The sequence below is a fragment of the Pseudoliparis swirei genome, chromosome 11 (assembly GCF_029220125.1).
Source record: "Pseudoliparis swirei isolate HS2019 ecotype Mariana Trench chromosome 11, NWPU_hadal_v1, whole genome shotgun sequence".
NCBI classification, from domain to species: Eukaryota; Metazoa; Chordata; class Actinopteri; order Perciformes; family Liparidae; genus Pseudoliparis; species Pseudoliparis swirei.
Window position 1 is genome coordinate 13,982,938 of NC_079398.1, and position 27,621 is coordinate 14,010,558.

At 44.5% G+C, this 27,621-nt stretch overlaps 1 protein-coding gene across 3 annotated transcripts; it reads right to left on the reverse strand.

The window, feature by feature from the left end:
* Positions 1 to 10,385: 10,385 nt before the first annotated feature.
* LOC130202027 (serine/threonine-protein kinase PAK 6) lies at positions 10,386 to 26,153 on the reverse strand. 3 transcript variants are annotated; one of them, XM_056427305.1, is made up of 10 exons: positions 26,041 to 26,153; positions 18,640 to 18,716; positions 18,161 to 18,408; positions 16,148 to 16,807; positions 15,105 to 15,626; positions 14,218 to 14,351; positions 12,666 to 12,792; positions 12,461 to 12,586; positions 12,195 to 12,329; positions 10,386 to 11,887 (listed from the first exon to the last, which is right to left on the reverse strand). In XM_056427305.1, the coding sequence occupies exons 3-10, from the start codon at positions 18,362 to 18,364 to the stop codon at positions 11,720 to 11,722; spliced, it is 2,076 nt and encodes a 691-aa protein (XP_056283280.1). In that variant the 5' UTR covers positions 18,365 to 18,408; positions 18,640 to 18,716; positions 26,041 to 26,153; the 3' UTR covers positions 10,386 to 11,719. The 3 variants fall into 3 exon arrangements, with proteins under 3 accessions (XP_056283280.1, XP_056283279.1, XP_056283281.1); XM_056427304.1 differs by lacking the exon at positions 18,640 to 18,716; XM_056427306.1 differs by lacking the exons at positions 18,640 to 18,716; positions 26,041 to 26,153 and adding an exon at positions 19,759 to 19,852.
* Positions 26,154 to 27,621: the final 1,468 nt, after the last annotated feature.

The window sequence follows — 27,621 nt, forward strand, 5'->3', positions numbered from 1 at the left end:
GTGTGTGAGTGTGTGTGTGTGAGTGTGTGTGTGTGGGCTGCATTCACTTACAGTGACTTGGAAGAGCAAAACATCCATTGCCAGGAGTGGAGATCGCTGTAATATACTGATTCCCATATTCATGATTTGCATGCATTCTTTTACCAAGCTGCAGGAAGTAGTTTTTTGTTCCAGAATATTTTACACAATCCCAAATAAATCATGGTTATGGCATTGGATTAGCAGACTAATGAGTATTCCAGGAGGCTCATCTCCATGCAGTCACATGTGTATCACATGAGCATCGAGAGGCACCTCCACCTTCTCAGAGATGCACTTGTTAATGTGTGTTGAGGATACGGTGCTTACATTTAGACAATTACCCTCACACAACTACACGAACACACATAGACTCCCACATACTGTAAGCTGGTGCCAGACATGGCTACTTGAATTCTGATACACTCCTCAGGTTTTTTTTTTACATTCGTGCCATCAGGCCTGCTCTTGCTCTGGCTCTCTACCCAGTTGCCTGGTGATATATCCAATGCCGTCCCAGCCTCTCTGAGGCGAGAGCGTCTGTCCCACTGTGAGCTAAAAGGACCGAGACTCAAGAGTACTGTCAGAATACCGGCAGCTGGCAGCACCGTTATGTAAGTGTAAAGATGCCTGATTTGATCTGCGATGACTGCTCCCATTCTTGAGTCCGTGCACCTGGTGGCAGCTGAAGACCTCATGCCAGTTCAAGCATGCCACAATCATCAGTTCATTTTTACACATAATTTATTATTATTACTGTTATTATTACTATTATTTTTGTTATTTTTTGCATTTCTACTCTATAAAGCAGTAAATGTAGGAATGGTTGGTATGGAAAATGTTACGAGTCGCCGTAACACCCACATGACAACATGCATTTTATGTAATGCATTTTAAACAGGTGAGTCACAAAGTGGCTCATTGCAAAGAAAAAAAGAGTCCTACCGGCGGCTCAAATTATGTGAAATGTATGCTTGTAGTCAGAGAGCAACACTAGCCAGCGTGAGCAGATAGAAGATGAACGCTGATGAACGTGAGTGGCGGAGGACGTGGTGGAGAGAAGGCAGAGTCGTGAGCCTCAGGACCCTTTGTTCATTTACAAAGAAATGAAGTTCCTTCAGGGGAGCATGAAGGGTTTCCATCGACAGAGCGATTGTTTCTTGAGGTGATGTCTGACGGGTATGCTCTTCCTCTGTTGTAAATGTTGCCATCTCAGATTCAGTGTATTAAAATAGACGTGTGAAATATTTTAAACCGCTAAAAAGTTCATCACAAAACAAAAAGGGATTCTTTTTAACTCTAAGTCCATAAAGTGATGGACTGAGGCGACCTGATAAAAGATATGGGTGTGTCAGCAGTCGGGACATCAGGTGAAATGAAACCTGGCATCTGGTATTGTCACGGCGCTATTAGAGTGGACCCAAAAGCACGACTCAGACAGGAGTAACAAAGAATACTGTCTTTGGTTGGAAACAGGCTGGGTCAAAACCGGGAGATCAGTCGAAGAAGCAAACAAGTCCAAAAAGGGGCGGGGCAGAGAATCAGAGGTCAGGGCAGGCAGGCAGGGTCAGGAATATACTCTAATAACGCTGGAGAACTTGGCATGAAAACACAAGACAATCTGGCAGAGGACAAGTGGAAGTGAGGGAGCTAAATAGTGAGGGACTAATGAGGGGATGGGCTGCAGGTGAGAAGGGCGTGAGGACCAGGTGAAGGGAATGAGGGACTAACGAGGTGATCAGAGGCAGGTGAGGGGAGTTGGATTGACGAGATGGTGTGACAGGATGAAAACAACTATTACAAAAAGGACGGCGTGGAGCTAAACTGTTACAGGTATTGTCTTAAAGCCTCCACAGTTTTCTGCTCTGACACTGCCAAACTTTATAATTTGCTGCTTCCTCCTTTGTGGATGTGACCGCGTGGCAGAGCTTTACGCTCTGTGCGGCTGAGTGTTAGCAATCTCCGCACAATGTGGCCATCAAATAAATACATTTGATATCCATTTGTACAATTTGCTGTGCTGTCAGAGGCGAGTGGGCCCGCAAGGCCACAAATAGGGCCTGTCAGGTGGGAGATGGAGAGGGAACTCTCTGGTCCTCCATCTCTTCCACTTCCAGGAAAGGAATTTCCGTCAGTCCTGATAGATTACAGGGGTGTTTGGGGGGATTCAAGTCCTCTTGTTCAACAGGACAACAGTGACACATCTGAGACATGCGTTGTCTGTTACTGTGGTCTTTTAGATAAACACAATGAACAAGTCTGCTCTTTCTTGAAATGTGTCATATATGCATATATTAAACCTGAATTTAAGCTGTGTGTGTATTTGAAAATTGATGTGCAGGAAGATCATTGGATGTAATTGTGTTTCGCCCAAGTGAACTTTTAACCCAGAAGGATCTTCAGCAGTCAGAACATGTGTTTGGGCAGCTGTGCTTTGATCTAAATGCTGGAAGTTTACAAACAGGTTCACAATGATTGAAATTTTTTGAAAGTTTCGGACAGAGAAATGCTCACTGTTTCCTCCGGCTTACAGTTTATATTTGAAGCTGGGCTCGTCAAATCCCAGGACTAGCTGGTATCGATTTTCTCGTATCGATATTCTTCGATATTCTCATATTGATATTCTCATAACGATATTCTCGTAACAATATTCTCATAACGATATTCTCATATCTCTCAGCAAGTGTATTTCCCAAAATGTGATATTCTGCAGGTAAGTTTACCATGGTTACCATCTTAGGTTAGTGTATTAGCATGCTACCATTTAGCACTAAACACAATGTACTTATTAGGCTGAATGGTTTCCAGAGTGATCAGAAACCAAATGTCTAAATGAAAATGTTGACCTGATGATCAGAGGATCACCTAAGTTATAGCAACTCATCCTGAGGGGAACATAAATGACCGTATCATATTTCATGACAGTCCATCCAGCAGAGATATTCTCATCAAGGCCAGGGTGGTAGACCGACCCATCATCCGCTCTCCTAGTAGACGTGCTGCTAATGTTGCTACAAAGTTATGACAACTCGCAGTGTGCAGATACCGTGTGCTTTTTTTTTTTAGATACATCATTTATTGGCTCATCTATGCAAAATCACCAAATATTCTGTCTGTATTAACTTGCAATGGGGAAAGAACACAGGCCAGTCACGATGTAGGCACTCATTCTCTGTTGTGCTAAATGTCTCAGTCTGAGAGCTGATATTAGAGCTGCCTTCATCCGAAGGCTGAGGGAACTGCATACCGTTTACCACTTGATTGCAGGAAGCCTGAGTAAGGGCACTAATTGATGAGAGCAGAGGAATCAAAGGCGCCGAGGACCCCGCCTCATGGTCAATAACATATCAGTGGCTCCTGTGAGTGGCAGCTCCTGGTGGGCTGTCAGGGTCTTCAGCTGCAGCCCATGTCACGACACTATTAGAGTGGACCCACAAGCACGACTCAGACAGGAGTAACAAAGAATACTGTCTTTGGTTGGAAACAGGCTGGGTCAAAACCGGGAGATCAGTCGAAGAAGCAAACAAGTCCAAAAAGGGGCGGGGCAGAGAATCAGAGGTCAGGGCAGGGTCAGAACAGGCAGGTCAGGAATATACTCTAATAACGCTGGAGAACTTGGCACGAAAACAGAAGACAATCTGGCAGAGGACAAGTGGAAGTGAGGGAGCTAAATAGTGAGGGACTAATGAGGGGATGGGCTGCAGGTGAGAAGGGCGTGAGGACCAGGTGAAGGGAATGAGGGACTAACGAGGTGATCAGAGGCAGGTGAGGGGAGTTGGATTGACGAGATGGTGTGACAGGATGAAAACAACTATTACAAAAAGGAAGGCGTGGAGCTAAACTGTTACAGCCCTGTAACTCTATGTAATTGTCCTCACTCCAGCTCTGCCTCACTATCTATATTTAGTCTTTTGCAAGAAAGAGAAGAATTGAATAATGTCTGCCTTTGTTACATTATTTTAAATCAGGAAACAAACACTAAAGTTGGAAGTTTCTTTAAAAAGATACAGTCCTTAAACATGATGTTTTCTCTCTGCTATGGGACAGCGACAGTGACCTCGCCTCCACCTTAGAGATGATACAAGCACGCCATGGTTACACAGTGACAGCGGGCCAGCTGCTGCCTCTTTCCTGGAAGGGAAGGCGTGCAACATCCAAGACCACCGTGTCCTTGTATCAAATCAAAGTGCATTAGAGGGGCTGAATAGACACATGATTGTTCTGGCTGAATACGAATGCATCAACTCAGTGCTGATGTCCCAGCGGGAGCTGTAGTCCCCCGCTGCTCAAATGACAGAGCTACCTGTGTTGAGATGATACGTGACTGTACGGGAACAAAGTCAGATTGTCTTCTTTTGTGATATGAAACGTGGTCGTCAGGCAGAAACAAGAAGTCTGTAATAAAGGTGACATGCTCTAGCGTCGTGAGATCTCATCAGGTTCGAGATTTAAACTTGATTGAGTTACTTTGACCTTCGCTGCTAATACTTTACTCTTTAAAAAACAAAGGTCACAGTTGCATCCTCTTTTTTTTGCCGTGCAAAGCAGGTGAGAGCCTAAACCATTTAATTTAATTGTGTTCAATTAGCAGGCAGAAGATGTAGTCCACGGAGGATGACGGGCATGTTGAGGCACTGGTAACAAAACATTTTCCGGAACAATGAATGGGCCTTGTTGAATCTGGCTCCCAAATGAACTCCATGTTCTTACCCCCTCCGAATGCACCATTGTAGTCCCAGGTGTCGTAGCTAAGTGGAGTTACCAAGGGTGTTCAGCTCTGTGTTTAGTTTCCATTCACAACTGTATCTGAAGAGAGCCTGTTGTATTTGTGTCACTGACAGTGCATTCTCCCCAGTGGCTCATTAAGACATTTAGGGCTGCGGATAACACCTTAACTTGACACCAGTTTTAATATCTGATCAGGCATTCAAAGGGGCTACTGCTTGGGCCATGCCCACAATGAATGGGAGATCAGGTATTTACCATGACATCTCTGCTTTATTGCATACATCTGACCAATTAACACGTCTCATGGTACCAACTCATTCACATTCTGAATATTCTATCCACAATTGCATTAATTTCAGTTTGGTAAATTCTATTTTTTAGATTTTCACCTTTCACCTCATGGGAGAGTGAGTTTTCTGACATGCATGGAGGGATACTTTTCTTTTCATTTTCACGATGTCATGATATTGGAATTGGTCGTTACTGCCTTACGTGTATATCTTTTTACAGAAAGAAAAAGATGATTGGATTTTGATTTGACATAATATGAAGCAATTAATTTTTTGAATGATGATAATCGCGATTAATGAATTTCAAAAAGTGCGATTAATTAGTTAAATTTTTTTAATCGACTGACAGCCCTAGTATATATATATACTAGGGCTATATATATAGAGAGAGAGAGAGAGGACAATTTTAGAAATGGGTAATCTATTAATCCAGAACCTTTCTTGTGTCTTGTCAAAACAAAAAGGATGCTTCCAGTACTCAGAAAGCAACAGATAATCATGCTGTCCTCATAACAACAAGCAGACTTGTGCATGACATTAGACTTTCAATGCCTTTTTCTAGGATGCTTTTGTCAGCATACATTTAATCTCCTGTATACACGACAGGCAGAGTTACATCATTAGCAGGGTATACTTGCTCTGGAAAACGGGATGTATGGTAATTTTTTGTAGGAGGTGATATGGGACATTTCAACAGTCACCGTCAAGAACCTGTGATGTGGCACTTTATCAACATGCAGGTTACACAAAAAGGACTACATCCACCTAGCAGTAATGATTGGAATGTCTTGGCTAAAGAGCACGATGCACCTTTGGTATAGATAAAGCAAACAAGGTCAAGAGGTTCAGTTATTGTCACATTAAATATTAAGAGAACAAGGCACATCTGCAGCGAGATACTTTGAATGTGATTGTATGACTGCTTGACAGTCAGAGATCAATGGTGAGACTCATTCAAACTAAAATGATCACACATAATTCAATAAATGGCTCCGTACAACAGCGGTGTGCTGAATGGCATCTCTGAACATAGGGTTACAATTCCAGAGACCAAGATACCCTTCAATAGACTTCAGCTAAAATCTCAAAGACAAGGCTAAATTGGGACTGTGATGACTAAAACTCTAAGACATTGCCCCGAGTCCAACAGCTGTTAATGTCCATCATAATATGCTTGTACAGGCTCAGAATATGACTTCGATATGTGAAGGGTACAGCTGCAGCGGTGGTATTGGTTTTACGTTTAAGCATAATTGAATAGCTCAGCATTCAGAAAAATTATTGCTGGGCAATAATATACTGTGGCCTTCTATTATCCGACTGCAAGATCATTCCGGGAACTATTAGATGGACTGCCGAGATATTTTGTTCAGACATTCATGATCTCAAGAGGATGAATCCTAATGGCTGATTTTTCCTCTGGCGCCACCATGAGGTTCACACTTTTGAGTCATAAACATTCATTGCCATGACACTTGGTCGAGTCATTCAGTGCCTCTAGCATGCTATACCAGGCTGAAGATGAACCAAGAGGGTAAACAGTAAGCCATCTGAACACCATGTTAGCATTGGTAATGTCTGACGTCACGTTTTATCTCAAAGTGACACGTCACACCGGTCCAGCCTCACAGAGCTGCTCACATGGCTGTATACTTTTATTCTTGTTTCATCACAAACAGAGCCGTATGTTCCCTTCATCTCACAGGCCTACTTCTATCATTCATTCAGTTTTATTATTGTATTATCTGGATTGAGTTACGACTTCCTTCTGATGGGTGTGTGTATGCTTTGAAGGCAGAGCATCACCCTGAGCACATAACGTGGCATCTATGGCATTATAAGAATGTAAGCCTATTGAGATGTTGACATTATATGACCTCATTATAAAAATATATGGCTAAGATATTTCTTTATGATGTAAAAGATATGCCAGTATAAACATAATAGCCCCCATTCACTGTAAGACAGGAGGAAGTGTCATTCTGTTGATATCAGCTGTTTAGCTACTGAATGGCTCTCGCTGCTGTATAAAGGACCCGCTGAGGGTTTGATGAAGCCGGATGGTGAACAGTGAGAAAGGCGGGACCCCGGCAATGTTTCTCTCACCTCTACTGTTTGGCACAGTTTTAGCCCTGCTGAGATTTATATGAGCAATTAAAAAGAAATGCTGGTCTTGAGGAGGAGAAACAGCTGTCTAAAGGGTTTGTGTACGCAAGCCTTGGCAAAAGATGCAATAAACCAGTGATTAAATGTGGTGATTTTGACGTTAATAGAAGTCAATTTAATAAGTATGAGGGCTGTAAGCAATTTGGAGTAATTACAAAAATGTATGAATTATTTAATTAATATGCTTAACAAGGCTAACGACGATACGCATACTCTTCATACCATAACAAACACATCACAAGGGTATTCGACATTCATTTCCAGTACTCCCTCAGAAAGCAACAGATAATCATGCTGTCCTCATAACAACAAGCAGACTTGTGCATTACATTAGACTTTCAATGCCTTTTTCGAGTGGAGATTTACTAAAAAAAGACCTTTCGTCTAAGTTATTTTTTTTAAACCACAAGAAAGTCAAGACGCAATAGAGTTGCTGTAATTTCAATTTGCACTGGATTCTGATTTGTGGTTGAAGAAAACTGAAAGCCGAAGCACAGGGTGGAGGATGGATGCAGTATTTAAGAGGAATATTGGCAAGACACAAAATCTAAATGTAAATTGTCCTTCCTTTTCTATGAAGAGATTTCTCAAAGCCTTCAATCTTCCCTCAGTATAGTCAGTATAGTCTTCAAATGAGACTCAACATAATGCCCTCATTCATAAGTTTCATAAAATGCTGGATTGTCATGTTCTGTATTGTAATATTATCATTATTATATTATTATCAGCAGGAATTGTTTTAATTTAGTTGATTTGCATCAAAGAAAAGTAAAAGTGCTGCATTTGAGTTAACCTTTCAGACCTTACATGAAAAACACTGGCCATGTTTTTCTCTTTTAGTCAGTATTCGATTCAAATACCATATATTTCTCTCCAGGCAGAGAGTGCTCGGGCTGAATGGATGCTGCCGCTGCATAATGGTCCTCAGACGTTTGTTTCCTTGGCAACGTGGGGAGGGCATGTGGAGAGGGAGGTATAAAACACTTGCAGCTCCTCTCTGAGTCTTACTCTGAGGTAAATGCACTCAGTGTCAACACGGAGATTCTCCGAGAACTTGCCGCACACGTTCTACTCAAATTTGTCACCTCCCGTCTCACTTGAAGTCTCGGCTCCGCAAGCAGCAGTTCAAAAAAATGATGCGGCCGAAAGATTTACGCCTGGGCTCTGGCACCAAGACCTTCCTCGATGCCATGCACGGTGGTAAAGTTCACCTCGCACGCTTCATCCTGGACGCCTTGGACGGACGGATCATCAACTCCAAGACAGAAAACAACCGCACCCCGCTCATGTACGCCGTTCGCCTGCAAGACCCCGGTGCCAGGGCCAAGTTCACCCGGCTCCTGCTGGAGAAAGGTGCAGATGTCAACTGCCAGGATGAGGACAGTCGGACTGCCCTCAGCCATGCCTGTGAGATGGGAAGCCTGGATGTGGTCAAGCTTCTCGTGCAGTTCAATGCTGACCCAGAAGTCTTTGACGCCTGGGGAAACAGCGCTCTGATGTATGCTGCCTTTTCTGGGCACAACCAGATTCTGGAGTTCCTGATCCGTGCTTTCAAAAGACTGGGACTGAGGCTGGACAGAATCAACAACGCGGGCCATTCCGCCATCGAGGTGGCCAACTTCTTTGGACACAACCAGTGTGTGCAGATTCTGAACTTTCCTTGCAGGAGGGGTGTTGTTACAGATGAGCCACTTGCTGATTCCGGTACCGTCGGTGAAAGAGAATGCCAGCTGCCTAACAGGCTCCCGAGGCATGTTCTGGAGAGGTTCACCAAGCAGCTGGATAACAATGAAGACCTCCCACCTGGGGCGTTTCAGAGACAGCTAAAGATTGGAGACAGCAGTGGGCTTTGGAACCGCTTCGGATGCCCCAGGAGCCAGTCTCAAGACGACAACAATCGCCCCAGCTGGGTTCTGCCTCCTCAGACTGAGAAAAGCAAGATTGCGGGGGATCACAGTGTCCTCTTCACTGCCAAACAACTGCAGAACTGCCAGCGTCAAGAGCTGAGAGCACAAACACTGAACTCTCTGCCTGAGCCAAGCCAGAAAAATGTCAGCCGAGACACTGGACTCCAGGAGCAAACAAGTTTTCCTCTCTGGGGAAAAGTAAAGTCGTTTAACCTCGATCTTCTGAGCAGCAGAAAGCAGTCCTATCAGGGTGATGTGCGTGACGTCAACCTGTCGACCAGCAAATTAAAGAGAGCCTCGCTACAGGATGAGAGATGCCTGATAGACGAGGTGGAAAGTCATGGAAACACCCGCGGCGGCCTGACGAATGACGCTGACAGAAAGGTATTGGCACCAAAACCTCTTATAAATGGCAAAAGTCAGCCGGCGAGAGCACTCGACGAGCATGTCAAATCCCAGAGAGAAGAGGCTAACGACGTCGCCACCTCGAGCAGAAGAGAGCAGCAGAAGAGGGGAAGCTTCGGCCTGACCAGCGGACACAGCACCCTGCTGTTTGCTCGAGGGGAGATGGAGGCCGGGAAGATCCCAAGTCGTACGCCGGGGTTCGTGGGCCTCGGGACCAGACTGCTGCGTCGATTCACCGCACCGGAGTTCATGAAGTTGGTGATCGACTGCTCGGCCGGCTCCTCAAACGGCCGAGGGCGAATTTCCCGCTCCGAAACTTTCCCTCTCTCCCACACACACCAGCAGGTCAACAGCCAGCCGAGCGTCGACAGCATCAGCGGAGTGAAGTGTGAGTTCGAAAGCTGCTCATCTCAGTCCGCCCTCGATTAGAATGACACAATGTCTGGCTGGCGGGGACATTTTTACAGCGCTTAAAAATGATGACAATGCAGTTTGATTGCTTGGTGAAAATATTCTATTCAGTGAGAAATACTAATCTTTTGCTTATGTTGCGGTTCATTCATTTTTTCAATGCGTATCAATAAAAGCAAGAGGGGTTAGTGTTCAGTTGCATACATACAATTTTGCGAATCTATATTTAAAATAATTTATATATTAAGAGATCATCAGTCTGTGAGCTACTGAAATTAATTATTTTTGTTTCACATATATATAAAAATAGGATTTATTTGATATTGTTTGTGTTTATAAGAAATATTGTATGTATTTTGCTTAAACATATTCATTGACTGTGCACTGTATGATTCAAGCTGAATACCTAATAAATACTTGAAAACATGTGTGTGTCTGTGTGTGATCAAATGAATTCAGATTCAATATGCGTCATTTATTGATTTATACAAAATTAAAATGTGTAATTCTCTGTTTCATGAATGATTCACACAGAGATAGAAATACATGAAACACGTCAACATGTATCCGTGTCAGAATACAAAGACGATGTGCAAAGTGTTTCTCAGCAGGTGAACGTCCCGAAGCATCACACGCCAGGCCTGTGTGCTTTATCTAGGCAAACAAATGAAAATACAATCATACACATCTTCAGGAGGAACAACACACACGTCTGATGGTTTTTTAAAAGTTTGAACAATACAAAGAGGGTTGTATCAGACGCAAACACTGAGACGTCGCCTCTCACGCACATCCATGTGCTCATGTGCTCACACACATGCACACATACATACAACTATATACACTCACATTTCAGTCATGAAAAGTAAAATTTCAAATTCATCTTGTATTCTTTACTGCAGTAGATCAGCAGGAACAATGACCTAATATTCAGTGTTTTTATTTACATTATTAATTTATCTGCGTATGTTTCAAGTCCATTCTTAATAATGAAACCTTATTTGCAATTCACACCTGACAAACAACCCACAACACCTTTTGGAAATAAAGAATAAATAATAAAAAGAGCAATATGGTATTGGTGATGTTCCAATAGCCCGATAGTAGCAGCTGGGCTTTCATCTACCCATTTATTATGCTAATAACGGAGAATTGTCTTTCCCGTCCCAGTTTGGTACATATTCAAGCATTCACATCAGGCCAGGTGTGCCTCTATTTGGCCATGCAAATAGTCTATTGTCAGTGTTTGTAGAGGGTACTGACCAGGTTGTTGTCCTGTTGCCACGACGGAGAGTGAGTGTGCAGAGGTAACTTTATTATTCCTTAATTCATAATGTCACAATGAGCTACTGTGGTTTTCAGCCTCACAGCTTCATACGCTTTACACTGCTCGCAATAATGCCCACGATGAACACTAGGAAGGCTCTTTAGAGTAGCACATTACGTATAGTTTCGTGGAATATTGATGTTTACTCTCAATTGATATGCACCACGTGGTGTTGAATCCCACTGATTGTACCAGTAAGCCCATCAATATTCGGTTGAGAGGTGAGGAACTGCATGCTGCCTTTAACTCACTCCTAAAGTGCTTCTCTCATGCCTGAGACCATGCGCTGTCTGTCAACCAAACTTGCCGTCCTGCCGCCATCGCTCTGGCAGCAACATGCTGCCTGGGTCTGCTTCTCTGGAGCTGATCTCCCGTGGGCTAGGGTGCTAGACTCGGACCCCTGTGCTCGTCCTCGACTGTTCAGGTCAGACTGAAGGTGGGTGTTGGGGAGCGGGACCCCCACGGGGTCAGCAACGGGACATGCGCTTGCGGTACTGCTCCACCAGTGGAACCAGGCACTGAGGTGAGCCGCTCTGCAGCAGGAAGGGATGCTCCAGCAGGTCAGTGGCGCTGGCCCGCTCTAGGGGGTCCCGAGTCAGCATACGGTCCAGGAAGTCCTTTAGAACGGGGGAGATCTGGGCCAGAGAGCAATGGGCACATATACTTTAAATACACAACACCAATTCATTGCTGCAGTAGTTATGTGTGACATCGATTAAACTGGTGTTTCTGTGGGTCTCTGCTTGGGTACAGCGATATGCTGACATGCTTCCAATGGAAATGTGAGCGTTGTATCAGATATTGTTGTTAATAATGTTGTATCACGGAAATGTTTAACAGGTCCACAGTCTCAATTCGGTATATCAGCATGCTAACATTTGATTATTAGCACTAAGCCCAGCTGAGGCTGATGGGAGTGTTTCTGCATGTCTGTTCTTGTACCTGGCTGACGCTTCGAACAGTCGGAGCCAACTCATCCCTCAGTCTCTTCATCGCTGCAACGGGGGTTTCACTGAAGTACGGGGGCTCTCCATCCACCATCTCCACCACCATGATGCCCATCGACCAAACATCCACCTGGTGCAGGATCACACATTTAAATGATGTTTAATCTTACAGCATGGATTGCCATGTTTGGCATTTACGCCACATGAGCCGGATCACCATTGTTATTCAGTGTGAGCGCATTTTAATGTGCGCCTCCTCACCTCAGTGCCATACGGTGATTTGGAAATGACCTCAGGAGCCATCCAATAGGGTGTTCCCACTAAAGATTTCCTTTTAGGGATGTCCTTGCTGATCTGAGCACAGAAGCCAAAGTCTGACAGCTTGACCTGTGGGGAACAAGAGAAAGACCTTTCTATCAAGATAGCGAAAAACAGAAAAGAAAGAAAGGATAACAGAATATCTTACCCTCCCGTCTAATGTGAGGAGTATGGAATCGCTCTTGATGTCTCTGTGGATGACTCCCTGTGAATGCAGATAGGCCAGGGCTTGCAGAACAGCTTCACACACGGTGGCAATTTGCTCTTCATTCAGCCTGCAGGATAACACACGCAAACAGATTTCACATTAACATTTCACACTATTCCATTAAGAGTTACGACGAATCGACAGCTGAGAAAGTTGAAACCTATGAATCACCGTGCATTAAAGGCAACGATAAAGAGAGGAAGGTTCAAAACAACAACTCCCACACAGCCGGATGACCAACTAAACATGTTCCTTCCTCGACAGTGTTAATGCAACTTTGATATTTTACAAGCGCAACAAAAAGACATCAGAGCCAGGAGTCAACTAAATATTTTTCACACAGCAAGCAAGGTCATGCAACCACTGAAAAACAAAACATAGTGCTGTATACTCCCTCACATGATTCTCATCATATTTAAAAGACATGTCTAGAACTTTATTAGGGGAAAAAAGTTCCTGCATTAATTCAAGCAGTCAGTCTTTTATTTAGGGAGAATTTAATAGGTCGAAAACATATTTGACAGCAGACTGGACTGTGTCCAGGGAAAACAGAAGTAAAGGACCCCTGATTCTTGATTGTCCTGTCAATATTCAGATTATCTCGACATTATCGTTGACAAACATTGCCGGTGACAAGTTGGCTCATTCTGTATATCATCTGGCTTGAGAGAAGTTTTTTCATCCCTTTGAGTCAAGCGATCTAACCCGGGTGTCACCCGACGGAGCTCGTGCCAGCCTTCTGTTAATAAGATGAAATACATTGACGGCACAAAAACATACGGCCTGACAAAATTCTCCCGTCTGATAGTGGATATGTTTTCCTAATTTTTGATGTATGCACAATTGGACAATTTGACAGCATTAAGGAATCAAATTATCACTGCAATTGACTTTCCACATGACATCTAAACATGCACATATTGGATTTTGTCATTAAATTATGAATTTTCCTGAGAGAAAAGCAGCAGACATCGGGTGAGAGAGGGATGAATGACGGTCTATTTGAGTCTTGGTGCTGCTGGTATCAACACTGATCACCCAACAGTCGATACCACACTACCCCCTTGTGGCTGATTTAGTTATCAAACGAAAATGCAACAATGCAGCTTTCTTAACCCTTGTGTTGCCTTCGGGTCATTTTGACCCGATTCAATATTTAACCCTCCTGTCGCCTTCGGGTCAATTTGACCCGATTCAATGTTTAATGTCGGTGTTCTTTCGGGAGTCAACAAACAAACATAAAGTACCTCACACTTAAACTTGGAAAACAATATTAATTCTAATAATTTTCTGGAGATTTTAATAGCTGGGGTCATATTGACCTCAAGGGTAAAATATGTTAGTAAATATAAAGGTAACAGGAGGGTTAAACATTGAATCGGGTCATATTGACCCGAAGGCGACAGGAGGGTGAAACATTGAATCGGGTCAAATTGACCCGAAGGCAACACAAGGGTTAAGCTGGACCTAGAGGACATATCGGGGCCTGTACCTGGTTTCAGACACAATGTTGGTCAGTGCTCCACCTTGCAGGTACTCCATGATAACCCACAGCTCCTCCTCCACCAGGGCTGATTTAAACATCTCCACCACATTCCTGTGCTGGTAGTCTCTCATGATGACCACCTGCAATGATAAAAACATTCACGATAGAACCCAAATGTTTAGAGACGTAGACAAAGTTACTGTTACAGAGTCAAACATATCCTGACTTTAACTCTTTAGTATGGTTATGGCTCTCATTCGGTTTGGCTAACATCTTTCAAAATCTACGACCCTAAGCCGAGATATCCTACATAGCATAATCAGGACTTATTTTCTTTACTTTAGCTCCTTCCAGAGCCACAGAAGACGTATACAACTGTTTTTACAGGCTGAGCGGTAGACTGGCAAACTGAACTTTATGTGTAAGTCAGCATTTAAGAAAAGGTCAGGTTTATTTCAACCTGGCGCACTTCCAATAACAGTAGCTATTGTGACTCAATGGGTCCTGCTAACCTGACTCTTGCCAATGGTGTTGTAGAGATTCAGGGAAACAAGCCTCCAGGTGGAGACAAGCATTTAAAAGGTTAAATAAGGAAATTGTGTCGAATGTAAAAACTGTAGGAGGCTCACACAGCTTGTTCCAAAATATGTTTTTCAGTGCAAGTCCTTGTTTTCTTGAATTTGTACAACGGAGGTGACATGTGTGTAGTAATCACGAGCAATAGAGACACATTTATGTGGAATAAACTGAGTGAAAATAACCTCAAATGACCCCTCACATGTCATGGACCACACAGAATAGCCAACCTGAATCCTCAAATGTATTGCTGCAACCTGAATGCATTGTGTAATGTCGTTTCTGTCGTGTTTGTTTATGGGGAATCACTTCATTACCTCATTGAAGAGCAACTCTCTCCTCTGCTGCCGCCGCAAGTCCATCATCTTCACCGCAACCTGCCTGCCGCTGTGCTTCTCGGTAGCGATACACACTACCCCCGTCGAGCCCTCCCCAATCTTCACAAAGTTCTCCAGGTAGGACCGCGGATCACCCTTGTCTACCACCATCTGCAGTGCCGCCTTAAACTGTTCATGGGTCACCTTCGGTGGGTCTGGTGGCGGTCTGGGCGAAGGATGTTGTGGGGGCCTGAAAGCCGGGGAGCATGTACCTGGAGGACTGGTGGCTAGGGAGCCTGTAGGGGAGGGTCGAGGCTGGGAAGGGCTGTCTTGCCGGGGATAGGGAGGATAGAGGCATCCGGAGTGTCTGAGGAAGGTATCAGGCCCATTGGGCCTCAGCCCTATGTTTGGAGACAGGCCCAGCGTGTAGCTAGCCGAGGAGCGCACAGTTCTCTGTGGTCGCAGAGGACTGCTGTTGCCAGTGGGCAGGAAGCCGGAGTGGTACCTCACTGCTGACTCTGCCTGAACGATAAAAGACAAAAGGGTGAAGAACATTAAGACAGGGAGCTGAAAGAAAGTTGGCCGCATGCCTGGGATTCAAGACCTGCTTTAAAAGTGAATGTAAATTAAGTTCTTCCCTCCCACTCTCCATCCACTTCACCTGATACGACCCATGTAAAGATCTACCCAAGTGTCCCTCTGAGATCCTGCCAAACACACCATCGCTCATATTTTACAACCCCGCTGGCACTTTAAACCCACAATTCACATTTTAATCAAATAGTCAAACCTAGAGCTTTAATCACCTTTTGTGTAAATCCAATCAATCTGATGTCTCTCGAACGTTTCTCTTGAAAATGATTGCTTGACAAAAAACTAACATCCAGTGGATTCAAAACTCATGCACAAACTAGTACTAGTAATATGATGAACATAACATGAGCGAAAATATGCATAAATTGTGTATTCTATGAATAATGTATTATCAGTGCATTTAATGGCCACAAAGATGTGCAAATAAACTGCTGTAGTGTCAGACTTACTTTCAGGTCATAGGAAGAGAACGGCCTCCCGGGGCTGTTCTGTGGGTGCATGTACATCGGTACGTTTGGCCGAAACTCTGTGGTGGCTGTCGTTTGATCGCCGTAAGGCTGCTGGACAGTCATAGCTGGGCTGTAAAAACAAGCTACAGGTCTCTGACTTGGTGGCACTCCCCTCGGAAGCTGGAAATCTCTCTTCCATATCACTCTCTCCTGAGGGCTGCCCACCTCACCACTCATGTAAGCCCCGTGACTCAGCACCGGGATGTTCTGGTACGGAACCGGTTGAGAGGGTCCTTCAAGAGAGCTGATGCTGACTTCATATGTGGACTTGGCCTTTGGCAAGATCCCATTTGGATGCAGAGTGATGCTTCTTTTCATGCCCAAGTAAGGGGTGTTGGTTTCACTGTGGATGTTCCTGGACCTGTCCCGCCAGTGGTCTCGACCCACATCCTCGTCATCGTCATCGTGGGTCAGGCCCTCGTATTGGTAAGCGTCGCCCTCGTTCACTTCCCCCAGCCTTCCCAGGGACTGGGCCCTCTTCCTGGTTGAGGGGCTGCTCTTCCTCAACGAGTTAGAGCTGGTCACAGACAGACGGTTCATATCATTGATCATGGCTGCGATGTAGTCTCCGTGACCGATCATGCTGCCCCGCACGATGGTCTGAAAGAGAGGCGTTTATCTTTTATCACATTGCACTTGCCATGCTCACATTATAGAAATCATTTGGGCTGAAAGGAAAACTGATGGTGACATAATCGTTGCTCAGAGAGGCGAGTTAAATTTAGACTTGAGAATCTGTAACCTGACATCTTTGTCATTCTTCAGAGATGACTCAAATCATTTCCCCAGTGGCTCATTCTGGTTTAAATAAACCAAGCAAATGTATCAGGAGATACACTTTAAAGTCAGAGCTTCCGCAACTGCTCCTATGTTGCGGAATTCAGAAATCATAGACAACTTTTCCTTTGACCTTTCAGATGCTGAAATAGCAGGCAAAATGACCAGACAAATTTAACAGCTTTTGCCAGTGAGATTATAGCATCTGTATACGAGAGTGTGTGGTGGCTCATCAGTCACTCTCAGGGTGGAGTCATGTTCAGTCAACAGCCTCTCCTGTTTCCCTGGATCGGTGCCATTAAATGTGCACAGGGGACAGAGGTCAGATGACATCTCACCTACTGCGGCACCTCTGTGAGAGGAGAGGATGGCAGCTGATAATGGCCCTGGTAAGATATCGTATTCTAGAAGATGCTGTAATAATAGTTGAAATAACAACTTTTTTCAGACATCACATCACATTTTCCTCAGAGCAATAATCTGAAAGGTAGCCGACTGTATTTTCATCCAAATGTTTTACATTATGAAGATCTAACCCTAAACACACCACTCTCGTTTTGATGACGCTCCTAAAACCACAAATCTGACCTAAACACTGAGATGATGGTTCTCATATTGAACAGCAATAATCCCGTGAGGGAATCAATGAAATATTGGTGTTTTCTATATTTATTTCCTGGAGGGTGACAAACAGAATCAAACTTTTGCTACGTAAAGCACAGACATCTTTATCACTGACTACCTGTACTTTTTCATCCCTTCTGTTTGACATCTGTGGGAAGGCTCCATGGACTTTTATAATTGCCTGCACGGAGTAATAAATCGTGTGGCCCCTCTGAGTATTCGACATTGTACAGTCGCTGTACATGTAACATAGTTAAAAGGTTTCATACACAGCAGGGTCATTAGCCCAGCCCCATGATAGCTATGAAAGATGCGGAGGGGGAGCATGTCTAACCTTCAACGTTGTCATTATGAGGATTATAGCATTTTCTGAGACATCAGAATTTCAAAGGTCACTTCTGACTCAATACAATAGGCAGCATATTATACAGATTAGTCTCTCTGAAAGAACTTAATGAGGCCCTGGTTGAATGGTGTGCTCGTTATTAGTGATCAGTTCAAGGAAAGGTCAGAAGGGCAATAAAGAGTGAAGTGGAAGGTGTGGTGGTGTACCTTCTTTGGCCTCAGCTCCACCTCCGTGATCCTGGAAGGGTCCACCATGGGTTTGGGCCTGCGTAGGTTCTCTATCAGGCTCCGCCATTGCGACGGCAGGCCCACAAAGCAGCCACGCTTGCCGTCAAATGAGGTGTGGACCCGGTGCTCAAAGTTCTTGGGCGCTGATATCTCAGGCCTCTTCTTTTTCTTCTTGCGGAACATCCTCAGGTCCTCGAGGGCGACAGCTTGCCTGCCTCAAAATGACCCTGTAGGGGGGGAAATGATTCAATATTTAATAAACTGCACTCAATATTACAGACAGCACATGTTCAAGAATCTGTTATTATGATATTTTAATTTAAGCATATCTCTTCTACACCAGTGATCGAAACAATATTGCCACATACTGACTCCTCATCTACTCTGTCCACGTATATTAAATAACATTTGACAACAGAGGATCTTTCCACATGGGAGAAAAGATTCAAATGGATCACCTGAGAGCTGTCCCACCTCTGGGTTGTGTATGTCCCTGCACGCTGTCTTGTTAGCTGTCACAAACCTGTGAGAATGGCTTCAAGGAAAGCGGATGGATTTGTAAGCACATGTGTAATGAAGGATCTGTGGTCACTCAACATTATTCATTCTTTGTGCCATTTCGCTGGTGAGCACGCGGCCGCGCTGGCCGGCGCCCACAGGCTCTCAGTGCATTAGCAGGACGAGTACAACACGCAGACACCAACACGCGCTCATGCACACACACAAGCACTATGGCAGGCTATCCTTCATAAAGCTTTTATAAGTCTTTCATATCTCATTCTAATTAGTAGCTTGTGTGTCCTTGGTTGCAGGAAGGGCAACCATTTAATCCTGGGATGGATGGCCATGAGTTTGGAGGGGCGCTAACTCTGGTTTTGTATACATTCACCTTTTTCTTTTCATTCCGGTGGAGGGAAATAATTAAATACATGACATCTCATTTCTTCAGCTGCACAGCTGTACTGGGAGATAATCACTCACATTTAAGTCTCATGATGAGTATTAATACTTTTTCATGTAGCGCTCAGTATGGAGGACGTTCCAGTGAGCTATGCTAGCTGTGTGGTTCTAGGGATGCAATGGTGGTCTTTTGATCAATCATTTGTTACTGAAATATCTCTAAAACTATTGGATGGATTGTCATGGAATTTGGCAAAGTGACTTATGGCCACAAGAAGATGAATTGGGATAGCTCCTAATTTATCTAGCACCATCATCGGGTCAGATTCTATTTTGTCCAATATTTTGGTTTGTGACCAAATACCAACAAAACTGACATTCCCATCCGCCTCAGTGTTACTTTGGTTTTAATGCTAATTAAGAAACTATGAGAACAAACATGTGACACATGTAGGCAAAGTTGAGAAATTCTAAAACGGTTTGCATACCCAAATCAGATTGTAAATGTTCAATGGGAAACCATCTAAACATGGTGGCAAAATCATTGAGAATGTTCTCACTGGATGACTGTAGACTCCTCGTCTTGTTTATTTCAGCAAAATCTACAAGGTTCCCCTTGAATATCAGATACAATTTCTCATCTTGCACTAGGAAATGGTGGGAGTTGAGAACATTACTTTTGCTCTCGTCCTCAGCTCAGCAGGCCATCACGCACGCCGCCTCCTCCTTCTCCACCTCCGCCCTCAGACCAGAATGGCTCTAATCTGTATTAACGATGCCTGTTATGAGCTGCATCGTTGGCTACCCCTCACCACTCGACCCGTCTCACCACCAGAGGGTGAAAAGAGGTCAGGCCCGCTGGTCACATCAGCCAAAACCTGCTTCAATAAAGGAAGGTGGAGTAAGGATAGGGGGATGTCCCTTTCCAAGGATAATTCTGTCACAAGGCTAATATGATAAGTGTTGCATAAGTGCATCACTGTGCCGCCCTATGCACATAATGTGCTGCTGGGAGGGACTTTAACTCCATGTGACAGGGACATTAGGTTGTGAGGGCTTTAAGGAGGTGAGAGTCAGAAGTGGATCTATTGGAGAGACAGGGACTCAGTTTCCTTCCTACAGACTCAGAAAGGCTTTTAAGCACCAATTGTGACTATTTATTAATAACGAACGCTTGAGAAATGAAGCTGCACAACAGAAGATTGCAATCTCTGCTATTTTCTTTTTCCGCTGCACAAGAGACTGCAAGAGACCATCTGCTTAGATCGCTGTTCAGCGTGCAGATGTTGGCATTTCCTGAACAAATATTTACACATCACGCTCATGTATCCTTTGACAAGCAGCTCAATCAATATGTACTCATGAGTCAAATACAAACTGCTACAGTACTCCACTCCCAGCTATAATGGGGTGATAATAGCACCAATATGATGGCTGCTTTGTATAGTGCTTCATCAGTTCAAAGCAGCAGAGAACACATCACAGCATTCATTATTCATTCTTATTTTTATAACCACTGAGGTATTATAGCAGGAACACATGTACACACACATGTTGATTAATTCCTGGGCTAAATGATTTAAAGAGTTGACGCAATTATTGATTTACACGCTTTAATCACAGGAAACTGGTTTTATATTGAACCGCGTTAACAATATTCTGTTGATCTTTTATCCCGTCGTACAGTACATATGCGCAGAGCTGAACTTGCATGATCACGCTTTCTGGTCACATATTTCGAAACTGTAGGGACTTGAGCCTCTGACTCAGTGGCTTTGCCTGAATCTATCAAAGAGAAAAGGCAAAACTCAGCCTGCTGCTGTCAGAGATATAAGAGCCAAAGAGGATGAGGTCATTGCGACTTGTGCAAATTTAGGTATTTCCATCTCTACAACTGTGTGCAGTAGCAAAAAAACAAATAGATCCAAATGTGTGACCCGAAAAATCGACAAATCAATAAAAACTTAAATCTCACTCGTGGAAAATTCCATGAGAATGAAACTGTTTGAAGTAAGTCTGCTTGTGAAGTCTGACACAACACGAGAAAAAGAAGAAAAAATAATAATGGACCATGCAAGTTCAAACATGCAAGTAGATCTTGTTTTCTCTGCAGAACCACCACTTCATCACAGCCATATATCCGTTTTTTTCCAGGCTCAAATGAATCTCAGACTTACCCCTCAACCGATGGTGCCTCTTCACCTGACAGAGCAACCGGGCCTTTCATGCCATGCAAAAATGCAAGCGGGCAATCCATACGTTTCCCACACACAACATGACAGGAGAGGAGAGGGCACGCTCACATTCCTCTCATGTTCAAATCCCCCCGAGCAGTTTGCGTTGTGGATGAGTGGGAGAGATAAGAGAGATAAGAGAGATATTGGATTTGCTCGATGTTAGTGCTTCAAGCTCTGTTGAATGATTCCCCCCCACCCCTATTTGCCCCGATTTCTGCCTGTATCTTTTTGGCATGCATGCATAAATGAAGTGAGTGTGCAGGATTAATATGGTGTTCAGTCCTTCACTGATCTAATTTTAGGACACATCATGCCTTCCACCAGCCCTCCTTCCTATCACCAGACGCATGTTTTTTTTTTACAGGATTCATGTTAAATAGCGAGGTGAGGATGGAAGACGATGGAGAACAGGAAATCTTCTTTTTGTGTTTGCCGTTGCACGTTCAAGCATGATGCAGCTATGCTGAATTACAGGGGCTACATCTATTTCATAGTAGTAAAAATAGCATCACGGTCTTATATGCTGTTTTAGACTCTGCCGTGGAGAGTTGAGGGGCTTAGAGATTGCTTCTCTATCAGCTTCATTATGATGACCGGTCTGCCCTTTGAGGATAATGAGACCGCTTTTCAAGAGGGAGGAAGGCGGTCTTGGTTGGTCATCTCCTTTTTGTTTTGCTTTGTTACGCACACACAAACACACACACACGTGCACACGCACACGCACACACACACACACACACACCCACATACACACGCTATCTCAGGGCATGAAAAGGGTGCACAAGCGCCGGACGTGACCGGACAGTACAATAGCAGTGTTTATGATTTAAGTTGATGTCTGCTTTCTCTTTGAAGTCACCTCTGCAGACATGGTCGGATTGTCAATAGGACACAAGGGATGTAATAAGCTGCACTCAATGACATGGAATAACACGTAGCCTTCATGCATACTTCATGCTAGTGGTCTGATACATCATGCACGACAAAGCACTTGGAATATAAGACATGTCGGAGGATGTCACAAATCTACTGCCTCTGTAAAGTTGTATTGTGCAGATGTGGCTATGGCCGTGAGCATAGTTTTGTTTCTTTTTTTTCTCTTTCTGCTCGCGGCTAGAGATGGCAATGTCGGTTGGTTGGTCGTTTCACCACTCAGATGGATTGCCATGAGGTCTACAGTGGATGAATCCCAACAACTTTGGTGATCCACTGACATCTCCTCGCTGTGAGGTTTACACTTGTGATTTTTAGTCAAATGTCTCAACAATTATTGTGTGGATTGCCCTACATTTGCTACACAAATAGCAGAGGATGAACTGTGCTATTTTTCATGATCACCGACATTTTTTATTTAAATTTATCCTAAACTCTGGGTGATGACAAAATACATACAAAAAAAGAGCATCAGCCTCAGCTGCACTTTTAGTTGTTTTGCTAATTAGCTAATTATCTTAGATGATGATAATAAACTTTATGCCTGAATAGCCTCATCATGTTAGAATTGTCATTTGCAGCATGTACTGTAGCCCGACATAGCCACAAGCATGACTTTAGACTCTTGGACTAGGATCATAACATCGAAGGAGCTATTCAAAAGGGTCTCCAGCGAAGAGAAAACACAGGTGAAGATGTGGGACAGTTTTTTCTAAAGTGGTCAAACAAGATCTTTCCCTGTCCTCCTCAAAGTATTTTTGATAAAAGCTCCACTCAGGACACGATGTGTCGAGCATATCCAAGACAAGAACATGCAACCTGAACGTTATGGACTATTTTCAGTACATAGTTAATGAAAAGTTAAGTACAGTTTTAGTGCAGAGAGTGCAAACTATATGATTGAATATAATCAAATAGTCAAATAGTAATCAATGAAATTATATCCATATTTTGCCTTAAGCAGAGATGACCCATATTCACATAGAGAGTTCATTGATAGTGACACATCTCGGGGTATTTGAAATGTCACATAACTCGCAGCGATGCGTCATGTGTAGACTTTCACTCAAAAGTAGTTCAAATCGGAAATGGTTACGGAGCGCTGCCATTCTGAGAAAGTAAACAATCAGAGAGCTAGTCGTCATTTTCTTGCTTACTGAATGCGTAAGAAAAGGCCTCAGAGTGAAAGTGTATAGCAAAAAATGTGATGCCCGTGCCCAACAATGTGGGATGTCGGTTTTTCAAGGGCAGACATCTGCGCAGGAGTGCACATTAGCCTTGTGCTAATATTGACAGGAGGAAACAAGAAATGAGAGGTCAAGAGAGAAAGAAAAAGAGAGGGGGAGGAAAGGAGCGTCTGGACACTCAGACGTTGGACTTGAAGAAGAGATGGAATAGAGAAAACAACCGAGAGGACAGAAATTAAAAGAATAACGCGACTGATTAGGACGACATAGATTTAAAGTGCGAGTGACATGAAAATGCATGTTCAAACGTTTTTTTGAAACCTCTTTTCTCCGTCATCTTGAGCAGCTTTGTCTGCAGTAAACAAGCCACCGTAAAGGGGAGTGGAGGACAGGATACTCACAGCAACAGAGTGCGTACATCATTCTGCCACCTGACATGATGGCACTGATCGTCCCGGACCAGATAATGGACACGCAAAACAGTTTGTTGTATCCCCGCAGCGAAGAGTGTGGACATAAATACACACCATCTCCATGCACTCACCTCAACATAATGACATTGTAAAAGCAGTACGTTTAGTGTCCTGGGGCTTTTATGGGATGCTGACACCACCAGAAAAACGAACTCTTAACTCAGGAAGTATGCTTTTCCATTCTGTATAACAATGTGTGTACTATGGGCGAAGCAGGATAGTACGGAAATGCAGCACTGACCCAACACTCTGTTTAATTAAAGATCCTCTTGGCTCTCACAAGTGCTTTGACAATTTGACGCTGTGGTGATTGAGACGTATGATCAGCCTGGACCAATGGTACGAGCCCAATTCGTCTCTCTTGGGTCTAATGTATTGATGCGCCAGGACTCGCTGTAAGCTTTACTGTCCGTGCATGTGCTTATGAAAGCTTTGATTTATATATTTTTCCGCCCACGCCTCAGCATGTCTCTCGCAGGGACAAAGCACCAACCATTTTGAACCTCTGATTCTTTCATGGTATCAATTTGCACCGACTCTGCTGCACTCCTCTGTCACCCAGCATGGGTACTGTACCAGCCCAGAGAGGGGAATCATGGCATGCTGTCCTATTTTGTTTCAATCCTCAGCGCTGCTAATGCACGACGTCACCCCCTCCTTCGGCTGACATGACCACAATCATTCCTGAAATCACCCATGAACATAGCAGGGCACATGACAACGATCTACCACCTCCACCTGCGTGTTGTGTTCAGTCCGTGTCCCAGGACAGGCAGTAGAGTCTGTGCTGCTGGTTTTGGGTTGCACTTTGAGCGTAAAAAGCAAGACAGGCGACATGCAACGGCCTCCAAAAAATTTCTAAACGACTTCAGACTTTGGAGCGTACACATCGTCCTCAGTAAAGCAGATGTCCAGCTCTGTGTGTGTGTGTGTGCGTGAGTGTGTGCACCAAAGATACCTTCCCTGTCACCTCCTCCAGCCTTTCCCTCCTCCTCCTTGAATATCAATGAGTAACCTGAGACACAACCACATGGTAATGCTGAGCCTCAGTTACATCATCAGACTTCAAATGCTCTACAAAAAACAGATATACAGAGAATAGAATTTAGATCAAATTCAAAGTCCCTTGTGTTGATCCCGTACGGCGTATGTCTGCAGTCACAACATACGAAGCGAGTGCGTGAATGTTGCGATCCTGTCAATAAGAGTGCAAAGGTGACGCTAAAGCGTTGGACGAAGACTAACATCAAATCACTTCTTTAAAGCACAGTAGCCTCAAATTGATTTTCAACTGGGGATTTTGCATCGAATAGAGAGACTAAAAAATAAACATAACTTGTTTTCAACAAGAGTCGATTTGTTGTTTATTAATGTATCAAATTCAGTCAAATAGAGCACAGTTCTCCCACGTTCATGAAGCTTTCACACGACAGGTTTTCTACATTTAAGTATGAAAGTAAAGGCTGTTCTGTCAGTCACCTGTGTGCCTGTGACGGATGTGTGTTTACATACATGCACTGGAAGGACCAGAAAGATCAGCTGAGAACTCAGCCTTCATACACACACACACACACACAGCGCACACACAACGCACACACACACTAAAATACACAATGGGAAACAAACGGGAGGCTTCTGTCCACAGTGCCCATAGCAATGGCAGTCTGAATGTGTCAAGTGTGATCCATCTCAAGGAGATTGTTGTTTCCTTTTACTTCAAATAGAGGTTGAGGACAGAAGAGGCAGAGACTCAGAGGGAGAAAGGGGATGTGGGGATTTTGTAGCAGGGGTGAGCTTAAGGTGAAAGCTCCTTTGAGATGCAGTCCATCACTGTGAATACATCCAGCCACCCTCTCTGTCTCCCCCCCCCCTTCATTTCTCCCCCACATCAGCACCTAGCTGCACTGCATTGTGTTGACAGCCTTTCCACCTCCTCTTCCTCCACCCAGGCTGATGCCAACCGACGGTATAGCCTGCTCTTCCCTAGCAATGACGTTAAGCCCCCCCTCCCTATCGCCCCCCCCCCCCTCTCTACCCCACTCTCCTCTCCGTGGAAAGAGGAAACAGAGGCTCTGAAGGGATAGATCATTTTTAGAAGAGGAAGTATACAAATAAGACATCTCCCTTACCTTGCCGTCTAGTGAAGAAGAGAGCCTCTCCTCCAGGAAGGATTGGAAGCGGGAGTGCGCACACACACACACACTTGCATACACTGTTATACACTCACATTCACACACATGCACTCACACATGGACATACACGCTCTCTCTCTCTCTCTCTCTCTCATACAACGACAAGGAGTGCTGGCTCTTAAGCAAGCGCACACTGCAGGCTGCCGCTTGCCTGAGAAAGCCTGATGCGTTCCTCCCTCCAGGCAGAAGCACACGCTGCCATCTCAAAGGCTCTTTGTTGGGGCCGATTCATCCCCGGCTCCGTGGCTGAGTGCTGCTCCGTGTCCCGGTGCCTGCTCCCGGGGACACAGGGTGCCCGTAAAAAGGAGGGAAAACGCCATGAAGGGGAAAGACAGCATCCAGGAGGAGAGACTATCATGGCCCCATGCAGCTCCTTCCATCCCCCTCTCTCCCTCTCCGTCTCCGTCTCTGGCCCGCTGTCTCTCTCTCTCTCTCTCTCTCTCTCTTTCTCTCTCTCTCTCTCTCACGCACACACACGCACGCACACACACTCCCTCCCTCTTTCCTTTCCCTGCCTCTCTTTATCACTTCCCCTCCTTCTCTACCTCCTCCCACTCCCTCATTGGGCTGCACAAGAATTGATAGCAGCGGGCGCATGTGTGCGTGTGTGTGTGTGGGTGTGTGTGTGCGTGCGCGCGCGCGTGTGCGTGTGTGTTTTTGAAGCAGGTTTCTCGTTACTGTAAGAAGAGGAGTGCTCCACTACACCACATCACCTGGGATACCGTTCACCCACCTCCCTCTGTCTCCTTGTGCACGCAATGTGGGTGACACGCGAACACGAGGGTGCCGCTGCGCTCGCCCAGTGTGCTGCTGTTCAGTCAAATGCATTATCCATGTGACGGTCAGGGATGGCAGATGGCGGGAGGGGTTGTGTCTGTGTGTGTTAAGTGTGTGTGGAGAGAGAGTGTGTGTGTGTGTGTGTGTGTATGTGGGGGGGCAATAATCATGCTCACAATCTCATTACAATCCATTGTGACCCACAAATGTAATGTCTGTGAAGCAGGCCCGGGGTGGGTAATCGGGAGAATCTGGAGAGTTCCCGGTGGGCCGCTTCACTTCTGGGCCGGTCGAGAATTTTATTTGTTGACATTTGTCACGTTAGTCCATCTTCTCTTAAAGTGGGCTACACATGTTCCGCATTCTGACACCGCAGCCTCTGCATGGGTTACCGTGCGGAAGTTCACCCTCCCAAATAATAGAGTTGGTTTTTCCAAAGTTCTCTCAGCTACGGATAGCTGGGCCGGCCGACCGCAACGATACGCGTCAGGGAGGAAGAGGCTGAAAAGCCAGGTTGAAAAAAAGAAAGGCATTGGAGGAGGATGCTGCCAAATGTGCCAAGCTTACAGATTTATTTTCAAGTGGATAAACACAAGTGGCAACTGGTAAAGAGAGACAAAGGCCTAATGATTTGCAACATAACTATTCGGCTAACGTTGTAGCCTTGATTAATATCATTGTAGCGTTGTCAACCTATTCCCAAGCAAAATATTAAATTGAATTAAAATATTAGCCTTTTTA

Coding starts and splice junctions, on each gene's coding strand:
- LOC130202027 (XM_056427304.1), bottom strand. CDS start 18,364: ATGTTCCGCAAGAAGAAAAAGAAGAGGCCTGAGATATCAGCGCCCAAG. Junction 14,352..15,104: donor GAGAGTTGCTCTTCAATGAG/GTAATGAAGTGA, acceptor TTATCATTGCAG/GTGGTCATCATGAGAGACTA. Junction 12,587..12,665: donor TCCTCACATTAGACGGGAGG/GTAAGATATTCT, acceptor TGTTCCCCACAG/GTCAAGCTGTCAGACTTTGG.